The sequence below is a fragment of the Gadus macrocephalus genome, chromosome 4 (assembly GCF_031168955.1).
Source record: "Gadus macrocephalus chromosome 4, ASM3116895v1".
NCBI lineage: Eukaryota > Metazoa > Chordata > Actinopteri > Gadiformes > Gadidae > Gadus > Gadus macrocephalus.
The window spans coordinates 18,858,067-18,881,236 of NC_082385.1; the positions used below are offsets into that span (position 1 = coordinate 18,858,067).

General features: G+C 47.0%; 2 protein-coding genes across 2 annotated transcripts; both read left to right on the plus strand.

Annotated features, from left to right (window-relative positions):
- Window positions 1–73: 73 nt before the first annotated feature.
- LOC132456294 (rho-related GTP-binding protein RhoE-like) lies at window positions 74–21,957 on the plus strand. The gene is made up of 5 exons (XM_060050638.1): window positions 74–445; window positions 1,054–1,141; window positions 17,435–17,544; window positions 18,800–18,934; window positions 19,379–21,957. The coding sequence occupies exons 1-5, from the start codon at window positions 296–298 to the stop codon at window positions 19,625–19,627; spliced, it is 732 nt and encodes a 243-aa protein (XP_059906621.1). The 5' UTR covers window positions 74–295; the 3' UTR covers window positions 19,628–21,957.
- On the plus strand, window positions 4,955–7,134 carry LOC132456293 (uncharacterized). Its single transcript, XM_060050637.1, has 2 exons — window positions 4,955–5,372; window positions 5,781–7,134. The coding sequence occupies exons 1-2, from the start codon at window positions 5,039–5,041 to the stop codon at window positions 6,386–6,388; spliced, it is 942 nt and encodes a 313-aa protein (XP_059906620.1). The 5' UTR covers window positions 4,955–5,038; the 3' UTR covers window positions 6,389–7,134.
- Window positions 21,958–23,170: the final 1,213 nt, after the last annotated feature.

Below are 23,170 nucleotides of genomic sequence, written 5' to 3' on the forward strand. Positions count from 1 at the left end.
TGTGTGTGTGCGCGTGCGTGTATGTGCGTGTGTGTGAGAGCATGTAGAGAGAAAGAAACATGGGAGGGATTAAAGGGAGGACAGTTGGTTCTGGCTGATATAAATGCCCTCCAAATGGTTTCTCACACTCAACCAGGAGGACCTGAAGTTGTCACACACGGACAGACACGGATACAAACGGACTACTGCCGCCGCATCAGGACCGGGAGGAACACTCACACTGCGAGTCCACCACCAGCTACCTCGATTCCGCAGTTACTTTACTTTTTTGTGAATTGAATTCCCTTTCGTATCGATGAAGGAACGCCGTTCGGTTCAGAGATCAGCGCTGAAGCCTGCCCTAGACCCCCCGCAGAGCGTCACGTGTAAGGTTGTGGTGGTGGGCGACAGCCAGAGCGGGAAGACCGCGCTGCTCCACGTGTTTGCGAAGGACTGCTTCCCCGAGGTGACTGAAGTTTTCCCCGAGCCAATTTTTAATCATGATGACCATTGTTATGATGATGATGATGATAATGATTTTGGTGGTTATAAGGATGATGAGGATGATGATGTCCATTGTTATGGTGATGATGATGGTGGCTGAGGGTTATGATGATTATGGTGATGGTGGGGGTTATGAGGATGATGAAGAAGATGATGATGGTTGCTATGAGGATGATGATGATGATTATCAGGATGGCGATGTCTATTGTTATGATGATGATGATGATGATGATGATGATGATGTTGATGGTGGCTATTACCATATTCTTAACCCTTACCCTAATCCTTATTAGCCTATAATTCTCAGTGTCATTGTTATTATTTGTATTATTGTGTTCATGTTGTTGACGTGGGGTGACAGGAACTCTAACCGTAAGGCTGCTGGTTCAATCCGCGGCTCCTCCTAGCTGAGTGTCAAGGTTTCCCTGAGCAAGACACCTCACCCTAACTGCTCCTGACGAGCTGGCTGCGAGAAAAGCGGTGTATAAATGCAATTAATTGACCATTCATATCACAATGCTTCTTCAATGTACCCCAGTACTCATCCTGATGTGTTTGTGTGTTCCTCAGAGCTACGTACCCACCGTGTTTGAGAACTACACAGCGAGCTTCGAGATTGACATGCAGCGCATCGAGCTCAGCCTGTGGGACACTTCAGGTAGGCTCATCACATCACTACAATGTATGGAGTCAGAACTCTGCTTGGCTACCTCCTATCTGCAATTACTTTACTTTTTGTGAATTGATTTCTCTTCTTTTCTGAACCTTTGTTATTTCACCCCTTGTCAACTCGTCTTGTTTTTTAGATAATTTGGAGTTTGTAAACGTAGGCAGACATTGACTGAGGTTTTATCTGGACATGTCCAGACCTGTCCCTGGCGTGTTGTGGGACTACGTTCAGTGGCGTCATAGTCAGTGTTAGGACTCCTTTAGTGACTTCAGTTCATAAGTGTGTTGAGGGTCCATCTCTAAATGGCAGACTGTCCATAATCTTATATGAAAAATATATTTCATGTCAAAATCATATTTGAGGTTGAGTGTTATGTACTGAAGTAGGCTTACTGAAGTAGGCTTTTTGAAGTAGACTTACTGAAGTAGGCTTACTGTAGTAGTCTTACTGAAGAAGCCTTACTGAAGTAGGCTTACTGAAGTAGGCCAATAAATCTTTTTTAACTCCTTAATAAACTTAAAGGAGGGCCTTTGTATTTGGGGGTGCAAAACAGCTGTGCTATGTGTGTGTGTGTGTGTGTGTGTGTGTGTGTGTGTGTGTGCACATGTCAACACACCCTCTTGCATCAATCATTGCCTCTGCATTCAAAAGCCTGGCTGTCAGCTTTATGGTGTGTGGGTGAGTGTGTGTGCATGAGTGCGTGCACAAACCCACTGCAGTGTGACTGATATAAACTAGAGCCCGACCGATATAGGATTTTTAAGGCCGATACCGATACGAATATTTTGTGATTAAAAAATCCGATATGCCGATATATCGGCCGATATATATTAAAAAAAATAATCCAGAATCGCGCAACAAAACAAACAGATTTCCCTAACATTGGTTATTTGTAGTTATCCTTTAAATCCTTTTCACTCTCAACTAACACGTAACAACAGCAAAACTGGACATGGTAGTCATGAATTAAGTCATGCTTATCGACTTTAGAGAATTGATGGGGATGTTCTTTTAATTGTTATTCAAGCAATGTATGTCTTGTGACAGTTGCCAACTTACCATGAACACACTTGCACACATGAGCTGTGTTGGAAATCATTCCCTATTCACTCCCTCACTATTCCCTATATAGTGTTTATGATATAGTGCACTATATAGGGAATGAACAAACGAGAATTCGGACACTACGCTGAACATTTCTAAGCGTCATTTGCGTCAGTAAATGTGCCGGGTATTTGTGTGACGCAGACAGATGCTCCCACACCATGTAAACAAACCGGACAATCCCGAGGAAAGCTGGAGCTTGTATTGATGTTGAATGCAACATTTCCTTGATCAAGTTTTTTTTATTAATTTTGAATATTACATTTTCTATGTTAACTCCCAATTAAATTGTTGACATCTCTAAACGAAAGCCGGAGACTCCATCATTAAATGTATTAGTTTTCGCGGTTATTCAGCTTCTTCTTCTCCTCCGGAAGAACACTACCGCAATGCATTGTGGTATACGGAGTAACAAGTAGGGAACATCGTATGTGCACTTTAGTGCATGAAATTAACCACTGAGAATTCGAACACCACTGCAAAATGGCGAGCCCCCTATATAGTGCACTATATCCGTGATAGGGAATGATTTCGAACACAGCTATGAACACCGACGATCTCCGTTGATCTCCGTCATTCACTCTGCCTGAATCAGCGGGTTTGGGGCGTTAGAGCGCCCTCTGGTGGACAAACTATATATATATATTTTTTTTTTTATATTCATTTATCGGCCATTATAATGTCGATACCGAATAGTTTGAAAAATGCCTAATATCGGCCTGCCGATATATCGGTCGGGCTCTAATATAAACACAAGATCAGCGCCCTGGATTGGGCCCTGAAGCAGCAGCCTGACATTGGTCGGGAGGTTGCAGTGAACCTCATTGTTCTGCATAAAACCTCTGAATCAGCTGACATAGTGACCATGTACTTATGGGGCGGGGCCTCAGCTAGCGCCACCTTTAGACCACCTCACACACTAGAATGGGAAATGTTACACTTTAGGAACATGACTCATGAGTCACTCATAATCGCCGGGAAAACCACAGGAAGGAAGGACAGAAAGAAGGACAGGAAAGCACAGACGTCTCCCACTGAGGTCAATCCTGACCTCAGGAGTCCCTCTAGTCACAGAGGCATCACATGAGGACACACACACGTAAATGAACTGAATTTACGGAGCGCTTTTCTAATCAGTGGTTACTCAAAGTGCTTCCCAATATACACCGACGCCGGTGTCAAGAAGAGGGCGACAGCCAGCTCGTCAGGAGCAGTCAGGGTGAGGTGAGGTGTCTTGCTCAGGGACACCTCAACACTCAGCCGGGGATCGAACTAGCAAGCTTCCGGTTACCAGTAAACCCACTCTACCTCATGAGCCACATGCTGGCCGCACGTGTGACTCCAAACACGTCCTATTGGTTTGCTGGGGTTATGAGGGACACCTCTGTGAAAGACTCATGCTGCCTGAGAACTACAGAGATCAATGCTCTATGGGGGGCTTTAAGCAAACTGCAGGCTATACACACACGGCTGTTCACTGATGGGCCAATGACCATATGTGTTTGTGTGTGTCATCACCTGGAGACCTTTCTGTTTATCCTCTTCTTCCTCATCTATGCTTTGTTAAATGACAGGGAGGGGGTTGAGCAGACATCTCACCCCCTCCCCCACACACACACACCCACATACTGTCTCTCTCACACACACACAACCACACACAAACAAACACACACACTCCTCAACCCCCTTCGCCAGATTTCTCCATGTTGAGTTATTGATGCAGCGTTGAGCCATTACTCATGTCACACACACACACACACACACACACACACACACACACACACACACACACACACTGTGGGATCCCGTTTCCCCGTGGGTCAGATTCCCGGAATAAATCACTTAGTCTCGGACTGATGAAGCCGCACTCGGCATTTAATGTTTCACAAAGCAGAATAACTCATGCACACGACTATAGGGTCTCCGTGAGCCTCTAAATGGCGCGCTGGTTCGGCTGTCCTCTCCAGGTCGCTGTCGCTCGTCTTCTTTTCCTGTTTGCAGCATGCCGGCTCCTTATGCCGTGGCTTCCGGGTCTCGTCCTCCCCCCGGCCAGCTGTTCGCACTCTCGTCCATTAGCGAGCCCTAAGGGAGGCTCTTTGTCGCCGGTTAGTGGATGGCGGTGGTATATGCCATCCAACACAAACCCTCGGGCCCGCCGAGGTTTAATGGGCGGGATGCCACACTCCCCCACCGTTTGCTCAGGCCTCCGGTAGCCGGGGAATCCACCCAGGCAAGTGTCCCGTCGTGACAGGGCGTCGGCGTTGGCGTGCTCTCGGCCCGGTCGGTGGTCCACCTTGAATCTTAAGTCCTGTAGGGCCAGTTCGTGTTTTTGGCGCCTGCCATCCACTTCAGTGGCGCATGGTCGGTGACCAGAGTGAACTCCCGCCCTAGGAGGTAGTACCTCAGCTTGTCGAGGCTCCACTTAAGGGCCAGGGCCTCTGGGGCGTCGTCTGTGTCCAGCAGGTGGCCAGCATGCAGGGCCGGTCCACCCCCCAGTCCGCGTAGGCCGACGGCATTGACACGTCCTGCTTTCCTGGTGGTCCAGGTCCGGTTGCTCAGCCACTGGGCCACCTGCCAATTCTCCAGCTGCCTGACCAGGTCATCTATGGTGACGGGGTGGTGGTGGGCCAGTACCCTGCAGGCATCCGGCGGTAGCTGGCGTATGGAATGGTCTATAATTACCCTATCTATTCACCTTATTCCGCTCTAGACAATGGGCGCTGCCATGACACCGACTCCGGTTTCTTACTTCCGGTTTGAGGTGATTGACCGTGATTAAAAATGAGTTCAGGCACCACTTGTGCGGTTGTTGGTTGCTCAAATAATTCTAAGAAAATTAAAAACCTTTTAGAAACTGAGTGCTTTGATCACAAAATAAGAAGGAGAGAATGTCCTTGTCCGGTTCCCTATCGGCTACATTCAATGCCACAGAGCAGACGTTTAGACTGGCTAGCTGTGCTTAAACTGAAACATCCGCCGAAAAAAGTTTATGTCTGTTCGCACCATTTCGTTCACAAACGACCCACCGAAGACCATCCCAACCCGGAATTATTCCTTGGATACGACAGACCAGTAGTGAAGAAGAGACGAACAATTGTTCGTGTCGAAGCGACAGGTAAGCCACTTTCAATGTTGAATTATGTAAGCGATCGCATCACTTTACAGGTAAACTCCAGTTGTTTACATTTTTACGAGCTCCACCAGCCAGTGCTACAAAAATATTTGGGCAGTCTAACCTACATTTTTATGAATAATATGCCCATTATGTCGCTGGATAGAGTAGATGTGTTGAAAACATGTCCATTATTGGTTTATTCCTGAATGCCACTGTAGTTAGTGCCAGTGGTATGAATTCCTCTGAGGGCTATCGTAGAGCTAGCTGCTATCGTTATGTTGGTCAGTCCTGAGCGAGGAAGAGCTTCCACCACCATTTGACATAGGCTTTTACTGTTATGTTGTCAGTGAGAGAAACGTTGACAGAAACTGTAGCGTTTAACATAGCCTATGTGCCCTGTTTTTACAGCAACAGCAGAAGTGACAGACCAGGAGGATGAGGGCATACCTGAGGTGCCACAACAACCATCACACAGCACTGTTTCCAGCCAGTGGGAAGATCCATCGCTCTGGGACCACAGCTATGGTGAACAGCAGGGTGTTGAGGAGACGGCCGAAGATGCCACAACACAAACTGAAGATTTCAGCTATTCCATGCTTCAGAGTGATGCAGATTCGTTCCTCTACACTGGAGTCTCACTGGAAACCTTCAACTCTCTTGTTTCCACCTTAGAAGGATTTGCTGAAAGGGCTTCTGTTTTGTCAGTGCGTGATCAGATACTAATGACACTGATCAAATTGAAATTGAATCGTGTGCTTGGTGACCTTGGTAGGCAGTTTCATGTGTCTCAGAGTGTAGCCAGTAAGGTCATCTCTTTCTGGATCGATAAAATGGAGGAGGTCTTACGCCCTCTTATTATCTGGCTTCCAAAAGAAACCATTAAGGCCACTGTCACGCTAAAATTGTACCGGGGGCGAAAATTGTACCGGCCTACGTCATCGTTTGTTTACATCCTGACAACCTGCCCGGCAACAGACGACGCGATGCAGAAAACATGTTTCCAAACGACGAAATAACATAATACAGATAGCGGATCGCTATCTGTATTATGATAGATAGCGATAACACTTGTTTTTACTTTATATTTGTATTGTATTTAATTGTTTAATCAAAACAATAAAAGAAGTTGCCCGCGAAACGGGCGATCGCGTCAAATGACAAATGTTTTGCCCGCGAAACGGGCGATCGCGTCAAATGACGTAGGAGGGTTCTTGAAACATAATACAGATAACGGATCGCTAGATAACACTTGTTTTTACTTTATATTTGTATTGTATTGAATTGTTTAATCGAATTTAGCTAGTAAACTGAGTGTTTTAAGCAGGTTTCATAGTCTAGAATGTTCAAGAACCTTCCTACGTGATTTGACGCGTCATTTGACGCGATCGCCCATTTCGCGGGCAAATTTTTTTATTGTTTCGATTAAACAATTAAATACAATACAAATATAAAGTAATACAAGTGTTATCGCTATCTATCATAATACAGATAGCGATCCGCTATCTGTATTATGTTATTTCGTCGTTTGGAAACATGTTTTCTGCATCGCGTCGTCTGTTGCCGGGCAGTTTGTCAGGTTGTCAGGATGTAAACAAACGATGACGTAGGCCGGTACAATTTTCGCCCCCGGTACAATTTTAACGTGACACCACCATGCCAACTGCATTCAAGCGCTTTTTCCCCAACACCACCTGTGTCATCGACTGTAGCGAAAGTTTGTTACAGAAGGCGAAAAATCTTGACTCTTGAGGAGAGTCCTACAGTCATTACTACTCGCACAATACAATCAAGTACCTTGTTGTTGTTGCCCCATGTGGCTTAATCATGTTTATCTCAAGTGGATATGGAGGACGCGCCAGTGACAAGTTTATCACTATGAACTCTGGTAACTTGGACTATTTGAGGCCTGGAGATGAAGTCATGGCAGATCGTGGGTTTTTAATTCGTGATTTATTGTTTGAAAGAAGGGTCAAATTGGTTCTGCCCGCTTTCACTAGAGGGGGTTCTCAGCTAACTGAGGAACAAGTCACAGCAACTCGCAGGATTGCAAATGTGCGGATTCATGTTGAGAGAGCAATTAGGCGACTTAAAGTATATAAGATCTTGTCTCATGTCATACCAATAAACATGACGCCCAAAATTGAAAAAATCCTCAGAATCTGTGCGGCCCTAGCCAATTTAAGGGGTGATCTCATCTGTGAGCGATAGGTGACAACGGTTGTGTTCTGATGCTGTTGGGGTAGGGGTAGGGCGCGCGCGCGCACACACACACACACACACACACACACACACCCTTTATACATCTACAGAAAGGTTTACAGAAAGACTGATTACAAAAAGACTGATTACACAATATGTGACCTGAAATTGATTTAATTGATTTAATAACACTACTTTGTACATCTACATAAATTGCTGCTGTATATTTCATATTGACACTTGCTTCCTTTTGTAATTTGTACTGTTTATATTTACTCTTTGTATAAGATTTGTTGTTTACAGAAAGACTGATTACACAATATGTGACCTGAAATTGATTTAATAACACTACTTTGTACATCTACATAAATTGCTGCTGTATATTTCATATTGACACTTGCTTCCTTTTGTAATTTGTACTGTTTATATTTACTCTTTGTATAAGATTTGTTGTTTACAGAAAGACTGATTACACAATATGTGACCTGAAATTGATTTAATAACACTACTTTGTACATCTACATAAATTGCTCCTGTATATTTCATATTGACACTTGCTTCCTTTTGTAATTTGTACTGTTTATATTTACTCTTTGTATAAGATTTGTTGCTTACAGAAAGACTGATTACACAATATGTGACCTGAAATTGATTTAATAACACTACTTTGTACATCTACATAAATTGCTCCTGTATATTTCATATTGACACTTGCTTCCTTTTGTAATTTGTACTGTTTATATTTACTCTTTGTATAAGATTTGTTGTTTACAGAAAGACTGATTACACAATATGTGACATTAAACTGATTTAATAACACTACTTTGTAATATTCACCTATCTACAACAATACTTAATCTCAGCATATATGGAATTGATTGCATAAAAAAAATGTTTCATACTGTTAATAGCAGCAGCAGCTGCAGCATAAAATGTTTCTTATTTAGGTGCTTTTTTATGAATTCATTATGCTCATATATCTGTTGTGTAGTTTCAGTCGCTGACCAACGAATTCATCTACAAGCTGGGGCAACATTGTTGAGAAATAAAATCTCTTCAGATGTCCTACCCTCTCCAGAACATAGGGCTCATCAAATGGTACAGTGAACATAACTGTGTCGTTTGGGCTCCAGATAAACAGTTTGGCCATCTTCAGACCGGCACAGAACATACCTATTTGTACCTGCATGTAATATCCTCAGCTACCTGTTTTCTGAAGTTGTGGTACACCATCTACTAGCTTGATATCACTGCAGGTATGGTCAAGCTGATCCAAGAGGGTAGAATGGAGTTTACTTGGGACGGGACATTTTATTTCTAGTAGCACAGATGAGTCAATTACCCCATCTGGGCTTGCTGACAACCATGGCTCTGTAACATTAACAGTGATGCCCATTTGTGTAATGCTCATGCCTTGCTCTCTAAGTGCATTGCCAGCAACCACCTCATTCTCTTTACCATAATTTGTGGCGTAGTTGCCACGAAAGGAGGGGTAGAGGTGCTCTGCAATGAATTTGTCTGGATTGGTGGATGCTCTAGAAGGAACCTTTTTAGCTGCACTTGCAGTTATTCTTAGTTTTCGTGCGTTGTGCCACAAATCTGAAGAACTCTGCTCCCTTGTCTCAGATTCTAGAGTAGAAGCCTGTGCACTACTCACTTGAACATAACACTCATAAAAGCTTTTACATGTCTCACATGTGAGATCAGAACCAGCATGGGTTTGATGAGGTCTTAAAAATCTTGCATCTATTGCAGTATGTGCAAGGCTACAGGGTTGCACTACTGGTTTGGCTCTGTAACACTTGCCCAACAGACTGTTTTTTAACTGGAAAAGTGGCTTTGTTGGGTCTTTGTCTACATTAGTCAAGAATTCGGCATGTGACATATATTGTGGGGTGTTTGGTAGTGGCTGAGCACCGGACACCCTTATACCAAATTCATCTCCTGCCCTGTGGTGGCTGAAGTTTATGTCCCTCAGTCTTTTTGGCTCAATGTTCCTGACTGTCCCTGCGTTCCACCTGCGCTGCTCATCTGTACATGCAAGCCCTGTCTTCCCGGTAGTTACTGCATTTTCAACCTGTAATGAGCACATTAACAGAACATTATACCCATTTGCCATTTGTTTCAAATGTTGTCATCCTCACCTAGCTAAACTGAATCGAAAAAAACACTCATAAAAAGTGATATGATCACGTTACTTTTATTAATTCACAGATAAACAAAGGATACCTTCCAAAGGATTGCTGCGGCATGACTGCACGATCTCCCTAATCCAGCCATACATGAGCACCCGACAGTCTCTATCAACCCCGACGGCTGCAGCATAACCCAAGCTATAACCTTATGGTTAGCACTTTGGCTCCTGTCGACCTCTGCCTTCAAAAACACATAGTCTTCGTGTTTACATAAAAAAATGCGCCCGACTTTATTGCTATGGAAGTAATTGAAGGCCTCAGTACTTTTATAATTACGCATCTCCTCATGATCTCCACCCTCAGAAAAGACAAAATAATTGATTATATCAATATGGCTAACTCCTGGCCATAGTTTCATCTCATCCACCCAACCTGTCAGTTTTGACGGATTTGGGACTCTGATATGATCTTTTAAGATTTCATCGGCAGTGTGTAGCCACCGACTACTTCCCATCTTGAATGATCAGTTATGTAAAATAGCTTTAAGCGACGCTTGTAGGATCATGCAATGTAAACAAACACTTAACCGGAAATAGAAAACCGTTTAGTCAGTTGAACCCGCTATGAATCATGGGAAATAGAACGGTTGAAGAATAAGGTGAATAGGGCTGGGTCCTTCTCCGGAGGTTAGCCACCTCTTCACCAACCGACCGAGTTGTGCAATCTGCGTCCGCACCGCGCCCCGGGCGTCGAATCGCCAGTCGTGGATACGTTGCGCGCGGGCCACGAGGTTATGCCCGTAGTACGCCAGGATTGCCTGCTTGAGGGCGGGGTACTGCCTGGCGGCCTCCGCTGGCAGATCTTGGCTTGCCTGCTGGGCAGGACCGGTGAGAAAGGGGGCCATGATGTGGGCCCACTGCTCCACTGGCCAGTTCTCCCTCTGGGCGTACCTCGAGATACGCCTCCACGTCATCGTCGGGCCCGAGCTTGGTGAGTCGGCTGGTCGGGGCGGCGGTCGGGGCGTCTCGGACTGCGTGTTGCGTGAGCCGTAACACAGCTTCGCGGAGCAGGGCGAAGTTCTCCGCCGTCTCCCGCTGCGTGGCTGCAGCAGCCCCCGCGGCCCCATCCGGGTTCTGCATGCCGTTTGGGTAGTTCGTCTTACCGGGGGTTCGTAGTGGGTTCTTCTTAAGCTTGTATTCTCCACCATATGTGGGATCCCGTTTCCCCGTGGGTCAGATTCCCGGAATAAATCACTTAGTCTCGGACTGATGAAGCCGCACTCGGCATTTAATGTTTCACAAAGCAGAATAACTCATGCACACGACTATAGGGTCTCCGTGAGCCTCTAAATGGCGCGCTGGTTCGGCTGTCCTCTCCAGGTCGCTGTCGCTCGTCTTCTTTTCCTGTTTGCAGCATGCCGGCTCCTTATGCCGTGGCTTCCGGGTCTCGTCCTCCCCCCAGCCAGCAGTTCGCACTCTCGTCCATTAGCGAGCCCTAAGGGAGGCTCTTTGTCGCCGGTTAGTGGATGGCGGTGGTATATGCCATCCAACACGGACCCTCGGGCCCGTCCGGGCCGAGGTTTAAGGGGCGGGATGCCACAACACACACACACACACACACACACACACACACACACACACACACACACACACACACACACACACAATCGAACCCCTGTCTCCCACGTTGCAGATGAGAATTCTACCACTGAACCACCAATACTTCGTCAATATATCGAACTGGATTTACTGCAACACTCAACAGCTGACTTATCAAACAAGTGATAGGAAACCATTGTCAGGACTTTTAGGACTAGGGTGGGTCCCAGGAGACTCTGGGGCCCATGGCAACCGTCTGAACATTCTTTGAAGATGGAAAGGGCATGGTTCAGATCTGGAGCTTTCCACGACATCTGTGGTAAACACTCAGCGATGGTTTGTTGAGCCAAGCCAAGCCCATTGTTCTAGAAGGCCACTGTTGTGTTTGTACCACATTTGTAGCATTAACAGTGATGAACGCACACAGAACCACGCACACACATGCTGCAGTCTGCCCTGTTTACATTGGAACGTGTGTGGGCGTGTCTTCCTGGCCTGTTGGTGGAACCTTGAATGGAATGTTTGTGGGTCTGTGTGCTTGTGTATAATTGTGTATAATGTGGTGTGACAAAGGGTGTGTGTGAAGCGTCAGTGCAGTAGTACTGTGGCAGTAGTGCTTGTAGTTAGTGCATGATGCATGCTGCTTCTGCTTGCTTCTTTCTGCTTTCAGCTACGGCCACCGGCTAGCCTCTGTTTGGGGTGAAAAGAGGAGCAGAGCGCGTAAGTCTCCTCCTGCCGGTACATAGCCTCTCCACCACCAAGACTCCTACAGTGCCTCCTCGTGGCCTCACACGGTAACTGGGTACCTCGCGGTCCCAGGCTAAACTGTAGGAGATCTCGGAGCAGCAGTGGGCCCCAGAGAGAAGGTGTGCAGGCCCACCGGTATGTGGACACGCCCTGGCGCCTCTCAACCACTGCCCCAGCCTATGGGTAAATAGCATGGGCAGATGAGGCTCATAGCCATGGCAGGCAACCCATCTAGGAGAAGGCCACTCCGATCAAGAACCTGTGGAGATAACCCACATTAGGCAGTCACCAACAGACCGGTGTTCTGGCAGTCTTCTGCAACTCCCTTCCACTGAAGGTCGTCGTGCTTTGCATGCCACTGGAGTATGTCGGGGGGAGCCAAGACAGTGAGGTCAGAGACTGCGCACCACTGCCTTCACTATAATCTATTCTTCTGCGCAGGCCTGCTCCAAATACCCCACCCCCACCCCACCCCATCCCCCATCCCCAAAAGAAGTCCTGCGGCGTTGGGGAAGGGCGGCAGGTACAGGTCAGGATGTGACTGGGAGTATCTAGCCCAACCCTGCACGCTAGGCGGCGTGAGAAAGATGGTCGCCGAGGAGTGGGATGGAACAGCGCTCCTCTCCGGCAGCTCCTCACGCGACTGAGCAGCTCCTCCCTGCTCACCCTGAGAGGGAAGGGCCTAGAAAAGGTGGCCTAAAAAAGGTCTGTTCCGTTTAACCCGGGCAGCCTGCCGCAGCTGCCGGGTCATCCCTCCACGCGGTCGAAAATATAAGAATAAGAAAACCCACATGAAGCTCACCATTGCAACTTGGAACGTCCGCACACTTTTGGATTTGCCCGTTGACTGCTCTCGTCCCCAAAGAAGAACAACGGTGTTGGTAAACTCAATGAAAATGGTCTTCGCCTCCTCACTCAGTATCAGTTGGTCATCACCAACACCTTGTTCCAACTGAAGAACAAATTTAAGACCTCCTGGCAACACCCCCGCTCCAAACACTGGCACCTCCTTGATTACATCATTGTCCGCCAAGCTGACAGGAAGGAGGTGCAAGTTACCAGAGCCATGCGTGGAGCAGACTGTTGGACTGATCACCGCCTGATCAGAGCCAAATTCACTCTGGAACTCCGTCCACCACTGAGGAAAACACCACCCTGCAGGAAGCTCAACTGTGATGCATTGAAGTCCCCGCACTCAGTCAACCAGCTCAGGGAACAGATCGCCTTACAGCTGTCCAAGATCCCTGAAACACCAGCTGATCCGGACGTGAACACCACCTGGAGCACCCTACGCACCGCTATTCACCGGGCTGCAGTAGAGTCTGTAGGGTACACCAGACGGAGACACCAAGACTGGTTCGACAACAGTGCACCAGGTATCCACAACCTACTTCAGGCAAAACACAAGGCCCTTGCAGCTCACCTTTCCAACCCCCAATCCACCTCGCTGAAGGCCCGCTTTAACAACATCCGGGCTGAAACACAGCGTACCCTCAGAGCCATGAAGAATGACTGGTGGACAAAGAAAGCCCACGAGATACAGCATCACGCGGACACCAACAACTCCCACGCTTTCTATGACTCCATCAAGGCTATTTATGGCCCACAGAGGAAGAACATAACCCCGGTCAGATCAGCAGATGGTACCATCCTGCACAAGGACAAACAACAGATCCTGGACAGATGGGCTGAGCATTTCAACACCCTGCTGAACACCTCATATCCAACTAGGATGGACACACTTGCCGACCTCCCATGCCTGTCAACCGTCACTGATCTGGACTCCTCCCCCAGCTTTGCTGAGGTACGAAAAGCCATCGCTGGCCTGAAGAACAACAAGAGCCTAGGCCTTGATGGAGTCCCGGCAGAAATCCTGAAGCATGGCGGATACCTCCTCACCTGCAGATTACACCAACTGATCATTAACATTTGGTCATCTGAAGTCATCCCGCAAGATTGGAAGGATGCCAACATCATCACAATCTTTAAGCGCAAAGGAGACAAAGCAGACTGCGGTAATAGCAGAGGCATTTCCTTCTTGTCAGTTGCCGGTAAAGTGCTCGCACGGATCATGCTACTTCGACTAGCATCTCATGCTACCAATAACATCCTACCGGAGACCCAGTGCGGCTTTAGGCAACAGCGAAGCACCGCAGACATGATCTTTGCTGCTAGACAGATACAGGAAAAATGCAGAGAACACTGCAAAGACCTGTACCTAGCTTTCATTGATCTGTCCAAGGCCTTCGACACGGTGAACCGGGAACTGCTGTGGGAAGTGCTGGGGAAGCTGGGGGTTCCACCAAAGTTCAGAAACATCTTGCGGCAGTTTCATGATGGGATGCAGGCCTGTGTGAGTCTGTGTGGCCCCAACCATCTTCAACATATTCCTCTCCACAGTCACCCTCCTCTCCCACAAACTCCTGGACCCTTCTGATGGGGTACAGATACAGTACAGACTGGATGGCAACCTCTTCAACATTAGGCGCCTCCAAGCTTTCACCAAAACCACCACCCAACACATCTTAGAGCTACAGTATGCAGATGACTGTGCACTCCTCGCCCACTCACCAGAATCTCTACAGCGTGCGCTGAATGTGGTCGCATCCATCTACAGTGCCATTGGTCTCCAAATAAACATCAAGAAAACACAAATAGTTGCTCAGAAGTTCACCCCCCAAACGTGTGTGCCCACCTTCACCCTCGATGGTCATCCCCTTGCCATCGTCCCACACTTCACCTACCTAGGCAGTATTCTGTCCCCCTCCTGCAACATCGATGATGACATCCAGGTCCGCATCGGTCTGGCCTCCGCTGCCTTTGGCAGGCTTAGCGCCAGGGTTTTCCAGAACAGGAACCTCACCACCTCCACCAAAGCAGCTGTGTACAGGGCAGTCTGTCTTTCCACACTGCTGTATGGTTCGGAAACCTGGACACCCTACCAGAGGCATTTTCGAACCCTAGAGGCCTTCCACATCCGTTGCCTGCAAAGGATCCTGGGTGTGTCCTGGGAAGACAGGGTGCCCTATGCCGAGGTCTTTGACCAGACCCACACACAAAGCATCGCCCTGCTCCTTGCGCAGAAACACCTACGCTGGGTTGGGCATGTGATCCGTATGCCTGCCCACCGCCTGCCCAGGCAAATCCTCTATGGCCAACTTCTGGACGGCCAGAGATCTGCTGGGGGTCCAAAAAAGCGTTACAAGGATCACCTCAAAACCCTCCTGAAGCAGTGCAACATTCCACCTACTGCACTCGAGTCCCTGGCTGCTGATCGCAACACCTGGAGCTCCTCCTGCAACCAGGGAACTACTCACCTTCAGGAGCAAGCCACAGAGAGGAGGATACAGCGACGTGCACTGAGGCATCAGCGTGCTGCAGTGCCCACACCCTCCAGTGCCACATACCCTTGTCTCTCCTGTGGCAAAATCTGCGGATCCCGCATAGGCCTGCACAGCCACTTGGCTATGCATCGCCGCAACACACCCCAATAATTGTCCTTCCTTTCTATTTGGAGCAACGTCATCATCGTAATCGATGGACTGCCATAACGTATAATTGTGTGGTTGTGTTGTGTGTGTATGTTTTCTGACCTTGTGGCCAAACAAGCCATATTCTCCAGTGAAGGTATCTTACCCGAGAAAGTGATTAACTAGATTACCTGCGATGGTTAGCATGGTTTGCTATATTCTTACTTCTCACTTTCAACCAGTTGGATATGCCTGCAATTTAAATGTAAGTATGTCTGTGTTTGTGTGTGTGTGTGTGTGTGTGTGTGTGTGTGTGTGTGTGTGTGTGTGTGTGTGTGTGTGTGTGTGTGTGTGTGTGTGTGTGTGTGTGTGTGTGTGTGTGTGTGTGTGTGTGTGCTGTGTGTGTGCGTATGTTTTGGAGCTGATGAATCCACATTTGAAACAAGGATCCTCTCCCTCAGGGACCAGAGTGACTAAAGTGATCTCTGCAGGTTTCAAAGGCTAGCTCGGATAGAAAAACCCAGCTGAAGTCACACTGACACAGTTTCTCAGGAGATCATGCTGGAAAGCGGTTCGCACAACTTCAAAGTCTGTAAAGTTACCCATATTGAATTGGGAATGTTCTCGGGAAGAGATAATGTGATTCCCGCTAAGACCTCTAACAGGAGATAAAGGTTTGGTCAGCTCTCTTCCTCTTCAGGGTCATGACCTCACTTACTATGGCTACAGACAACTGGTTTAGATTAGCTGTTGTACTTTTCCTCTGGCTTTCACTGCTCTTTTAAATTCAAACATTTGAACCGATATCTGTGAATCAGTTCTCTCAAACGTAAAGGAGCTGCAACAGAAACACAGCAGCACATGATCACAACAACACAACAACACAAGTCAGGTTTCTTTAGGGATTTCTCCTTCCTTTGAATAACCAAATGGCATTGTGTGTGAATGCTGCAGTGTGTAGAATCTGGCCTCGCTTTGCCTTTTCCTCGATTATTTTTATTAATTAAGTGTCTTAAGAAAATATGGTGTTTGACTCCCGGCTGAAAGGGTACTGGGTTCGATCCCTCCACTTCCGCAGCCTGACTCGTAGACCTCCTTGAACAAGATGCCCCCGTCCCCCCTGCCTGCTCCTCAATTACCTGTGCCCTCTGAATTCACTGTAATAGTATGACGATCGATGACTATGAAGCCACAGCTATTCTCTGTTCTGGCACCTTAGTGGTGGAACGTGCTCCCCGCCAAGACTCAAGAATCAACTGTTCAGAGTTAACCTAGACTATGCACACTCCGTCCCACCCCTCATACTTAAGTCCTGGCACTTATTGTATGCACTTATTGTATGTCGTACTTAGCTACAGTGCTTTGTTGTGTAGCTTCTTATCCTAGTTATCTTTGTTTTCTACAGGGAATGGGTTAACCTAGCGATTGTAAGTGCTTGGCACTTGGTTCTATGAACATTCGTACACTGTTCACCCACTGCACCGTCCGTCAACAGATGACAGAAGGCGTGGCTGATGGATGGGGGAGTAGTCTTTGCAGAGGCATACGTCAGCCAAGCCCGAGCATACACGGTCTGATTGGATGACGGATCCATCACTGCCTGAAAGTTGAAAATTTTTCAACTTTCTTGACGGAGCCGACGGATCCAAAGGAACGGATGGATCCACAATGCATTGCGGCTCCGCCCCATTCAAAGTCAATGGGATCCGTCCGTTGACGGATGCAGTGGGCAAGAGGGGTTACTGTACCGACAGCGATATATTGTTTCACTTTCTTATGACAAATGTACCTATTGTAAGTCGCTCTGGAGAAAAGCGTCTGCTAAATGCCCTGAATGTTAATGAAATGAAGCCCTGGTTTTGGTCCGCTGCTCCGCCAACATTAATCCACGCCATCCTGGCGGTATGTTTCAGGGTCTCCGTACTACGACAATGTCAGACCACTGTCCTACCCGGACTCGGACGCCGTGCTGGTCTGCTTCGACATCAGCCGGCCCGAGACCCTGGACAGTGTACTGAAGAAGGTGAGCACCTCCTCAGGTTTATCATCAGAATTACGATTATTATGATGATCATTCACCCATTAACCCTCATTTGTTATTTTTGTTTTTTTATTTTTGTTGTCCTTTCATTTGATTATTCGTCAATGCTTTAATTACTTAAATTCTTTTTTTCTTTCATAATTCCCTCTTTTCCTTTTTCTTTTCTTTGTTTCCAGCACTCTTTCTTTCTATTTTCTTTCAGTTTTGCTAGACCTTGACTTAAGTATTATTTAAAAAAATTGTTTGGGGGTTGTTTGAATAATTAAAATAATTGAAATAAATAGAAAATAAAATGTCTTTATGCATTGAGAGAACAATTCCAGTTCCAACTTAAACACAAAGGAGAACAGAGCTGGCCTGAAGTAGCTCTCAGCAGCTATTAAATCATGGAGACTACTTCATGCCACTTCCCTCTTCCATCTCGTGATGAGGATGTGTGACTCTGAGATCAGAGGTCAATGATCTGTCCTTGCAATGTTTAACGGTTTAAGGAACCGCCCGGTCCGTGGTAATATCTCGGCGGTCAGCAGGCCAGCAGCACACTGACCATGTTCCGGTTTGAGTGTGCGTGTAGTGTGTGCACACGCACTTATCTCCCCCTCCCCCACAGATTCACATACCCACGCAGCCACTCAATCAGCAAAGGCTACAGCACCCTGAGTCCCAGATTAAGTTCCCCGGAAATGCCGTTGAGCACAGACCTCCCATTGTTCTAAGGCGACCCTGAGGAATGCACTTTTTGGTTTTGGGCTGTAGAACCGGGATGTGTGGCATGTGAATGGGCAAAAGGTTTTTATTACACTCCGAGTAGGGGTGTTCATTTACAGTAGTTCTGTTAAACATTGTTAACTATTTTAGACAAAGGAAAATTTGATGCATTGAGAATCAGGTATGGGGGTGGACACAGATTATAGAGGTTTATCGGCATTTTTACCCTTAAATTTAGGGGATTTTGCTGACGCTTTTATTCAAAGAGACGTACAACCATTTATTCACACATTCACACACCGACGGCAGAGTCAACCACACAGGGCGACAGCCAGCTCATCAGGAGCAGTCAGGGTGGGGCGACCCGCTCAGGGACACCTCAGCCACTGCCGCCCCATAGGGCTTAGGCACGGACAACTACAGGCAATGTCTGGGAACGACCCAGGCCCAGCAGCCTGTCACCAAGCTGAGGATCACTCTGTGTGGCTGACCGAGTCCCCCCCCCCCCCCCCCCTCCCCCGGTCCACAGTGGAAGGCAGAGATCCAGGAGTTCTGCCCGAGCACCAAGGTGCTGCTGGTGGGCTGCAAGTCGGACCTGCGCACCGACCTCAGCACCCTTGTGGAGCTGTCCAACCAGAGACGGAACCCCGTGTCCTACGACCAGGTGGGTCTCTCTACTCCATCTCCATTGAGCCATCGGTCCTGGATGAATCCTACATTTTGCCCACCACCCCATTCACATTTTACAATAATACAGCATAATACACTGATGACTACAGCACCCAACCGCAAAGTTTTATTGTGTTTCAATGATGTGACAAGTTGTCACTTCACATATTGTCTCTTTCTTATAGACCCTTATCTGTATATGGAACGTAGAAGTTGAACACTTGAGCCTCTCTGGCCCCCAAGTCCCTGCAGTGAAGTTAGTTAGTTAGTTAGTTAAAAACACGCTTTGTTGCCATGCAAACCACCTGGATGCTCAAAGGCCTTCGCTAAAACCCATGGATTGAACAAAATGACCTCCCTCTGCATCTTCATCTCCCATGTTGCTCGTTGTACTTGCCCCCTGACCCCTGACCTGACCCCTGTGTCTCCCCCACCGCAGGCGTCCAGCATGGCCAAGCAGATCTCGGCGGTATACATCGAGTGCTCGGCGCAGCAGTCGGAGAACAGCGTTCGGGACATCTTCCACGTGGCAACGCTGGCCTGCGTCAACAAGACGGCCAAGGAGGGCAAGCGGGCTAAGTCCCCGCGGCCCCCACAGCGCGCCTCGTACATGCCCAGTCGGCCGAAGCTGCCCGCCGACACTGCCGACCTCCGCAAGGACAAAGCCAAGAGCTGCTCGGTCATGTGACTGCAGGACTGTCGCAGAGAGGGCCTATTGGACCCGGTCGACGGAAGGGGTCATGTGACATTGAGGGGCAGCGATGGAGAGCAATGCATGATGGGAGAGGGGTGCTGGGGGAGTGGCTCTTCGCCGGACACTCCTGGTTGAGCTGGAGTTGGCTCTGTTGTTCGATACCTTTGACATTCAAACAGTTCCGTTTCCATAGAGACGCGGTGAGACCCTCCACCTGGACATGGAAGGAGGAACGACTCATTAGGATAGGACTGCCTAGCAACTGGCCTACCCGCATCCTCCCCCTCCCCCTCCTCCCACACATCCCCCTCGTCCTGAAACAGGGGGAAGAGGAAGTGCTCTCTATCACAGCCGGGCACTTCCTGTATCAACTTCTCTCCACACCCCTCCCCTCCACCCCTGCACCCGGAAGTGACCCGTTTCCTCAGAGGTTCGTAGAGGAGGAGTCGGCTCCCTGCACCCATTCCACCACCAGCTCCACCCCAAATGGAAGAGGATGAGTTGGCTCACTACAGCACCTCCACCACCAGCTCTACCCCGACAGGAAGAGGAGGAGGCAGCTCACTGCACCACCTCCACCACCAGCTCCACTCCGACAGGAAGAGAGGAGGTGGAGGATGTAGTGTTGGTGTCGGGTTGGGAGGTCGGTGGTCATGTGACCACTGCTCACCACGTCATGCAGGAAGGCGACGGCGACATGTGGTGGATGTTGTCGTGGTGTTGGGTTCCTAGGGCCTATTCTGCTACTTGTATTTCTTAGGAAGTGGTCTCTCCGGTGCGGGCTGGTGTCCGGGCGGTAGAGCCGCTTGTTATTTTGCAGTCTGTTTGTCATCGTATCCGCCCTCTTTGTCTCTTCTGTCGATGTCATACCAAAGAACATCAATTATATCGTTTTTTTCCCGCTCTGATCCAAAAGGACTGACCGGCGAATGATCAATTCTTTCAGACAAACGCCTCGAGCCGAGTCCGCAACATGAACTTGTGGAGAGAACTAGTTCTGGTGAGAACTAGTGATTGTTAAACCAGCGAAAGGCCCCACAGTGTGAATATCGGGTTGTTCTGTAAAATAGTGCAGAACCTCGACAAATATTCTTGTCTTTACCCCAAGACCTCTGAGAACGTATGATTGTTCAGTGGAACTCAGCTACTTCTCACACATACCATCAAACCAGAATGATAAACTAACTGCTGTGACAATTCAAACAAAAAACAAAGACAGTACTGTCAGAGATCAAATATTTATCAACTAACTAATAAAAAACAAATGCACATTTTTGGGGTCATATATTTTTTATATTTGTAACAATAATTTTGCTAGCTATACATTTAGAACAAAATGTAGTTCAATATAATTTTTTGGGAATATTTGAATATCTGCGCAATCGCTGTGCTTGGAAATCAATGAACTCTGCCAAACTTTATTGGCACACAAAAAAAGCTGAAATGATAATACTGCTTTCAAGTCTTGCCAGTTTGACTGTGAAGCTGTTTGGTTTTCCCTTCCATAAAAGTATTTTTTCTAGAGCTGTCAGTTAAACGCGTTATTAACGGCGTTAACGCAAACCAAATTTAACGGCGTCAAAAAATATAACGCACGATTAACGCAATTATTTTATAAAATAAAATAAAAAATAAAAATAAAAAAAATCTTTGGCTCAAAACAAAGAAGCAGTAGCCTGACTGCTATGTTCAAATGACATTTGTTCAATGCAGTCGTTTAATTGCACTATAGGCTCTTTTTTTGTATCATCCTGTTTTGATCAGTATATGCCAATGTTGTTATCAATAAAAAATCATTTGCACAAGGCAAGCCGATGCACTTCACCATGTTGATAAGAGAATTAAAATGAGAAGAATTATGGGACAAAAAAATCAAGGGATATTTAGCATAGAAAAATAATTTGCGATTAATCGCGATTAATCGTGAGTTAACTATGACATTAATGCGATTAATCACGATTAAATATTTTAATCGCTTGACAGCTCTAATTTTTTCTAATGTCTGTTGATATCTTTCACATCGATGTTTGCACAATATTTATAGAACAATTCTTTCCCTTTTCAATAAATAACTGAAAACAGAATTGTTTGTTTGATTATGTAAACGTGGCAATTCAAGGAGTCAAACAAGTATGTCCTTTAATGCAGGGTTTCTCAAGCTTTTATTACTGAGGCCCGGTAATGCATATTTGAAATATTTTCACAGCCAGTTATAAGGAGGGGGGATGGACCACAGATACTGTCGGACTGTTGGAACACAGATACTTCAGGACCATTATTAAGAATCTAAACACATTTTTATTAATAGACAGTAACAGTCTAACAACACGACCTTGATATACAGAGTAATAGTTTTTTTCTTTTTAAACAATTATTATTTTTTATTTATATTTTTTCGGGTAGGCTTTATTTCTAAATCTCTGCGGCCCGGTGGCCAACACACACATACACACCACGCACTTGGGTGGTGCACAGCTGCCAGTATGGCCCTGAAATCTCAGCACACACCTGCTGTCACAGGGGAGAGGGGGAGCGATGAACGTAGGGAAGGATGGATGGACAAGTGGACAGACAGACAGCACAAGACTTATCATTAGAAGCTGAGTGTCAAATCTTTGCTTTAGGTACCGATGGATTGAGCAGGAACATCAGAGAGCTGAGTATCTCAGCCCCTCAGTGCTGAACCACTGAAGCAGGAACTAATGTATAACTGGAAACAGACCTTGAAACCTGGTCCACGCCTCACATTCTCTCTCACACAGCCTCTCGTTACCAAGCAACGCATGAAAGACCCAGGCGGACCGAGTGGATTCTGTTGAAATGTTTGTCGTGGCAATTTCCTTAAGAGATACTGCGTCTAAGGACAGATTTGCATTCTAAATGCAAAAAAGCAAACACTCGGTTGTAGATATTTCATTTATTTGAACATTAGACTCCTTTCTAGCAGAGTGAGTCCAGAATACAGTTAGACAGAGCTTTTCAAACAGTTTCACATCCCCCCTACATTGCAGATGTCAATAATCAAATCAGGTAATGTTTACCCAAGACACAGAGTTGCCTGTGTTCTCATCAGGCAGAAAAATGCATAAGGGGATCCCTGCTTCCTTGGGACCGGTTTACCCCAGGCACAAAGGTTGACATTTAAATTACACTGGGGAAAGGTAGGCTGGCTAGACAATACAAGGAATAGGAAACAAAGCTTCAGATGACTAAAAGGAAACCACAAATGTATTTTTCCATCACACGTTTCACTGCAGGCTGACGGAGAGAGGGAGGGAGGGAGGGAGGAGGAGGAGGGGGGAGGGCGCTCTTTTTAGAGTTCATCTTCCAAATCTTCTAATCTTTTCCGCTCTCTTTAAAACCCTGTGTGTTGCATGCTGTAGCGTTAAAGGGTGAATATATCGGCTGAGGGATTGAGCCGTTGAGTGTACAATGTCAACAGAGCGACAACAAATTACTGACAGCTATTCTCTATACTGATTACCAATGGAATTTGAATCCCCACTCACTAGATTCCAGTAGCACACACACACACGC

What these genes read in the sequence shown, in the direction of transcription:
- LOC132456294 (XM_060050638.1), top strand. Translation starts at nt 296, where the DNA reads ATGAAGGAACGCCGTTCGGTTCAGAGATCAGCGCTGAAGCCTGCCCTA. An exon ending in CAGCCTGTGGGACACTTCAG is followed by an intron (nt 1,142 to 17,434) that starts GTAGGCTCATCA and finishes GGTATGTTTCAG; the next exon opens with GGTCTCCGTACTACGACAAT. An exon ending in ACCCCGTGTCCTACGACCAG is followed by an intron (nt 18,935 to 19,378) that starts GTGGGTCTCTCT and finishes CCCCCACCGCAG; the next exon opens with GCGTCCAGCATGGCCAAGCA.
- LOC132456293 (XM_060050637.1), top strand. Translation starts at nt 5,039, where the DNA reads ATGAGTTCAGGCACCACTTGTGCGGTTGTTGGTTGCTCAAATAATTCT. An exon ending in TGTTCGTGTCGAAGCGACAG is followed by an intron (nt 5,373 to 5,780) that starts GTAAGCCACTTT and finishes CTGTTTTTACAG; the next exon opens with CAACAGCAGAAGTGACAGAC.